Below are 6041 nucleotides of genomic sequence, written 5' to 3'. Positions count from 1 at the left end.
AAGGGCCAGCTGCCAACTGCCTGGTTGCCAAGGGCCCCCTTTCTCCCCGCCGCCACCCCCGCTCCCCGGACTCAGAGCCTGCACTGGTTTGGGAGTGAGAGAGGTCTGGCAGTCCATGCTTTCCTAGGACTGCCATAGAACCTTGTCGTTTCCCTCCATCTGTCTCTCTTTTGAGTCTGTAGAACCCTAAAATATACTCCATGGTAGCAGAGAACTGGGGAACAGCATGGAGCGGAGAGGAAACTTCAGTTCAGTGCCTGGTTCATGGGCAAGACTCATGACAAGACTCATACTCCATCAGACAACACTGTTGTAACTGGTATGTCATGATGTAAAGAGGTAGAAAGATGCCCTGTGAAGCAGCCCTGGGCAGAGAGGCTCCAAAACAAGACTCCAGATCAGGCCTGAGGCACCCCTACCAGGATGAGGAGGCAACAAGAGAGTTAGGCTGAAATATCCCCAGAGGTCGCAAGAAACACGGCCTGTTCTCTGCGTAGACAGCACGTGGCGTAAAGACACAGACCTGCAGATTCAAACCCCCCAAAATGAAGTTTATTCTTTGGCACTTCATACTTGGCAAGGGATGATCATAATGTCAATTTATACAATGATTAAACTAGTAAAATACATCTGGATGGGAAGGAAACCTCAGAGACCAGCTTTGATTCCATGAGCACAAGGTAAAAGGCCCAAGAGGGGGAGACAACAGCGGGAGGGTTAAGGGACTAATTAGCCAGTGATTAAATGTCATTTTCCTTGAGTCAAGTGATTCTTGTTTTATTCAAGTGTCCAGGAAACAACGATGAAATTTTTTTTTTTCATTTTTGGGGAATTCTTTTTTTTTTTTTTTTTTTTGTTTTGGTTCAATGAATAGCTCAACCATATGATTTTATAAGTATTGTGCAATTTCTAAATTACAACCTTTAAAAATCAGGCCGACACTGTCAACTCCTGCTGGTTGGGATTTTCTGAATCACCTCCAGAAAAACGGCTGCTCCGCCGAGTGCCTGACTGAGAAATGGGCCGGTATATTCTGTGCCCCAAGGCATCTGTTTCCTCAAAGATGTAGCCAGGAGGCTCAGGGTATGAAGCCAGGCACCTACTCATTTCCTTAGGAGTAAAGCTGACGGTGTATGTGGTCTGGCCCTCCACAGGGATATTTCCTCGGGGCCCAGACCAGACGGGCTTGCAGCTTTTGGTCATCATGGGCAGGTGGGGCACATAGTGGGCTCGTGTGGTGGTCAGGCAGTCCAAGGGCTCAGTGGGAAGGTTCAGCTGGGGGATGGGCTTGACTGGCTCTGTCCGCGTGCTGGCCCACTGCTTGTAGTCCTCTTTGGTCGTGGTGGAGCCTTCAAAGCGGCCACCCTTCTTGACCGAGAGCACAGGTCGGCAGGACTCAGCTGGGGCACCCTTAGGGTACGTGTAGTGGGCTTGCACGGTTGTCAAAAGGTCCATCTTCTCTTCAGGAGGGACATACATGGCAGGAGGTTTGGAGAACACCTGGGGCGTTGGCCAGGCTTGGTACTTATCTCGAAACTCAGTAGTGTTGGAGAATGGCGTGTCTAGCCCACAAGGCCTGGCAGGTTTCAAGCTCTTGGCTGGCTCCCCCATCAGACCCCGGTATGACTCTTTGTGGGTGGTGAGGCTTTCAAAGGGGATTTCACAGGGTCTGAACTTCTCTGACTCATGCACAAAGCGCTTCTCCAAGGGGTGGGCCACGTAGCTCATCTTGTAGTTTGTCAGATCCTCCAGGGGGATGTTACAGAGCTTGGGCACAGCTGGAGGCTTACAGCTCCTGGTGTTCACCAGGCCCTTCATGGAATAGTCGTCCTGCTGTGTGGTGCGACTATCAAACTTGGTTGATGCCGGCCGGTAGTGGTGAGGTGGACGAAGCAGCTCTCGTCTTGGTTGGTTCCAGGGTAAATAGTCAGCTGAAAATAAAGCAGAAGTGGTGATTATTCATAAATCCAATCACTCAACCTGCATGTATTCCCAGAAGCCACAAGCCATAAGCCAGTCTTCAGGGAGATGTTTCAGGAGACAGAGGAAAACCAGACTAGATCCCTGCCACCACCTCAACCAAGGGTTTGATGTTTCAGCTTTGTGGTATTTGCAGATTATTGTGCAGCAGAAGGCTTCCCAGGTGGTGCTAGTGGTAAAGAACCCGCCTGCCAATGCAGAAGATGTAAGAGATCCAGGTTCGCTCCCTGGGTCAGGAAGGTCTCCTGGAGGAGGGCATGGCAGCCCACTCCAGTATTCTTGCCTGGAGCATCCCCATGGACAGAGGAGCCTGGTGGGCTACAGTCCATGGGATCACAAAGAGTCAGATACTACTGAAGTGACATAGCACGCACACACATGCAGAAGAGACTAATTTATAGGCGTCTCATCACACCCACAATGCTGCATGTGGGGACTGTAGAGGGTCCAGGGCTATGAGTGGACCCATGGAATGGATTCCAACAGAGGAGTCCAACTGCTGGTTTCCCCTTATCCAAGAACAGTTCCATTTCTCTAAGGGAAGGTGCCCTCTGTGAATCAGCAAAGAGTGACTGGGCCACCAGCCAGACCTGCTAGGCCTCCTGGTCATCCATGGGGCAATTGCCATTATGTTGCTATCATCACACATACACTCCACATACATAAAATATGGCACTCCAGGGGAATAAGGGGCACTGTGCTGGCTAACCAATTCTGAATCCACAGGGAATTCTCTTGCCTACAACTTTACAAAGAGAACAAAAGTAGTCTTTGAGGTATATAGCCAATACCAGTGGAGTCCACAGGCACACTTTTTTTAAACAGCTTTCTTGAGGTATAATTTGTATAAATGTAAATGCACCATTTTATATTTATATAAATATAAAATGCACCATCTTATACACATAATTTAATAATTTCTACAGAGTGGTACAATTTATAATCAAAATCTAGTTATGCTGAATCCCTTCCTGTACCGCATAAATTAACAAAACATTGTTAATCAACTATACTTTAATTAAAAAAATTTTTTTAATCTAGTTATAGGACATTTCCATCACCACCCTAAAAATCTAATCAAGCCAATTTGCAATCTTCATTCTCATCCCTGGGCAATAGTTAATCATTTCTTGGTCACTATAAATGTGCCTCTTCTGGACATTTTCGATAAATGGACTTGCACAGTATACAGTGTTTTGTCTTGGCTTCCTCCAATCAGCATGATGTGAAGTGCATCCTGTCACAGCATGCAGCAGTCGACTCCCTTTTATTGGTGAATGGTATCAGAGTAAATTTTGTTTATCCATTCATCACTTGATGGGCATTTGGGTTGTTGTCATCATTTCGTTATTATGAAACTTTCTGCTAGGATCATTTATAGACAAGTGTTTGTGAGGAAATATCTTTTCATTTTCCTTAGGTAGATACCAAGAAGCAAAATTGCTAGGCTATATGTTTAATTTATGTTTAACTTTTCAACATACCACAAACTTTTCCAAAGTGGTGTGGGCCACTTCACATTCCTACCAAGCAGTGTATGAAAGTTCTCATTTCTCCACATCAACACTTGTTATTACGATTTTTTTTAAATTATAGGCATTCTATAGTGGGTGTTTAGTGGTATCTCATTGTAATTTAATTTACATTGTCCTAATGATTAAAATTTTTGAGTATCTGTGTATTTGCCTGTTTTTGACTGTATAGAGCTTCTCCATCTTTGGCTGCAGAGAATATAATCAATCTGATTTCGGTGTTGACCATCTGGTGATGTCCATGTGTAGAGTCTTCTCTGGTGTTGTTGGAAGAGGGTGTTTGCTATGACCAGTGCATTTTCTTGGCAAAACTCTATTAGTCTTTGCCCTGCTTCATTCTGCATTCCAAGGCCAAATTTGCCTGTTACTCCAGGTGTTTCTTGACTCCCTACTTTTGCTTTCCAGTCTCCTATAATGAAAAGGACATCGTTTTTGGGTGTTAGTTCTAAAAGCTCTTGTAGGTCTTCATAGAACCGTTCAACTTCAGCTTCTTCAGCATTACTGGTTGGGGCATAGACTTGGATAACTGTGATACTGAATGGTTTGCCTTGGAGACGAACAGAGATCATTCTGTCGTTTTTGAGATTGCATCCAAGTACCGCATTTAGGACTCTTTTGTTGACCATGATGGCTACTCCATTTCTTCTGAGGGATTCCTGCCCGCAGTAGTAGATATAATGGTCATCAGAGTTAAATTCACCCATTCCAATCCATTTTAGTTCACTCATTCCTAGAATCTCGACGTTCACTCTTGCCATCTCCTGTTTGACCACTTCCAATTTGCCTTGATTCATGGACCTGACATTCCAGGTTCCTATGCAATATTGCTCTTTACAGCATGGGACATCACCAGATTGTCAACACCAAAATCAGATTGATTATATTCTCTGCAGCAAAAGATGGAGAAGCTCTATACAGTCAACAAAAACAAGACCAGGAGCTGACTGTGGCTCAGATCATGAACTCCTTATTACCAAATTCAGACTGAAATTGAAGAAAGCAGGGGAAACCGCTAGACCATTCAGGTATGACCTAAATCAAGTCCCTTATGATTAAACATAAGAAGTAAGAAATAGATTTAAGGGCCTAGATCTGATAGATACAGTGCCTGATGAACTATGGAATGAGGTTCGTGACATTGTACAGGACACAGGGATCAAGACCATCCCCATGGAAAAGAAATGCAAAAAAGCAAAATGGCTGTCTGGGGAGGCCTTACAAATAGCTGTGAAAAGAAGAGAAGTGAAAAGCCAAGGAGAAAAGGAAAGATATAAGCATCTGAATGCAGAGTTCCAAAGAATAGCAAGAAGAGATAAGAAAGCCTTCTTCAGCAATCAATGCAAAGAAATAGAGGAAAACAACAGAATGGGAAAGACTAGAGATCTCTTCAAGACAATTAGAGATACCAAGGGAACATCTCATGCAAAGATGGGCTCGATAAAGGACAAAAATGGTATGGATCTAACAGAAGCAGAAGATATTAAGAAGAGATGGAAAGAATACACAGAAGAACTGTACAAAAAAGATCTTCATGACCCGGATAATCATGATGGTGTGATCATTCATCTAGAGCCAGACATTCTGGAATGTGAAGTCAAGTGGGCCTTAGAAAGCATCACTAGGAAAAAAGCTAGTGGAGGTGATGGAATTCCAGTTGAGCTATTTCAAATCCTGAAAGATGATGCTGTGAAAGTGCTGCACTCGATATGCCAGCAAGTTTGGAAAACTCAGCAGTGGCCACAGGACTGGAAAAGATCAGTTTTCATTCCAATCCCAAAGAAAGGCAATGCCAAAGAATGCTCAAACTACCGCACAATTGCACTCATCTCACATGCTAGTAAAGTAATGCTCAAAATTCTCCAAGCCAGGCTTTGGCAATATGTGAACCGTGAACTTCCTGATGTTCAAGCTGGTTTTAGAAAAGGCAGAGGAACCAGAGATCAAATTGCCAACCTCCGCTGGATCATGGAAAAAGCAAGAGAGTTCCAGAAAAACATCTATTTCTGCTTTATTGACTATGCCAAAGCCTTTGACTGTGTGGGTCACAATAAACTGTGGAAAATTCTGAAAGAGATGGGAATACCAGACCACCTGACCTGCCTCTTGAGAAATCTGTATGCAGGTCAGGAAGCAACAGTTAGAACTGGACATGGAACAACAGACTGGTTCCAAATAGGAAAAGGAGTATGTCAAGGCTGTATATTGTCACCCTGCTTATTTAACTTATATGCAGAGTACATCATGAGAAACGCTGGACTGGAAGAAACACAAGCTGGAATCAAGATTGCCCGGAGAAATATCAATAATCTCAGATATGCAGATGACACCACCCTTATGGCAGAAAGTGAAGAGGAACTAAAAAGCCTCTTGATGAAAGTGAAAGAGGAGAGTGAAAAAGTTGGCTTAAAGCTCAACATTCAGAAAACGAGGATCATGGCATCCAGTCCCATCACTTCATGGGAAATAGATGGGGAAACAGTGAAAACAGTGTCAGACTTTATTTTGGGGGGCTCCAAAATCACTGCAGAT

At 44.1% G+C, this 6041-nt stretch overlaps 1 protein-coding gene across 1 annotated transcript; it reads right to left on the bottom strand.

The window, feature by feature from the left end:
- Positions 1–530: 530 nt before the first annotated feature.
- Positions 531–1931, bottom strand: SAXO1 (stabilizer of axonemal microtubules 1; the record flags this gene model as incomplete). Its single annotated transcript, XM_040235589.1, has 1 exon — positions 531–1931. A coding segment is annotated over one exon (1001 nt), but the record flags the coding sequence as incomplete, so codon positions are not given.
- Between the last annotated feature and the right edge of the window lie 4110 nt (positions 1932–6041).

The sequence above is a fragment of the Oryx dammah genome, unplaced genomic scaffold (assembly GCF_014754425.2).
Source record: "Oryx dammah isolate SB20612 unplaced genomic scaffold, SCBI_Odam_1.1 HiC_scaffold_1242, whole genome shotgun sequence".
NCBI lineage: Eukaryota > Metazoa > Chordata > Mammalia > Artiodactyla > Bovidae > Oryx > Oryx dammah.
Note: the sequence above shows the minus strand (reverse complement) of the source record. Positions and strands in the feature narration are given on the sequence as shown.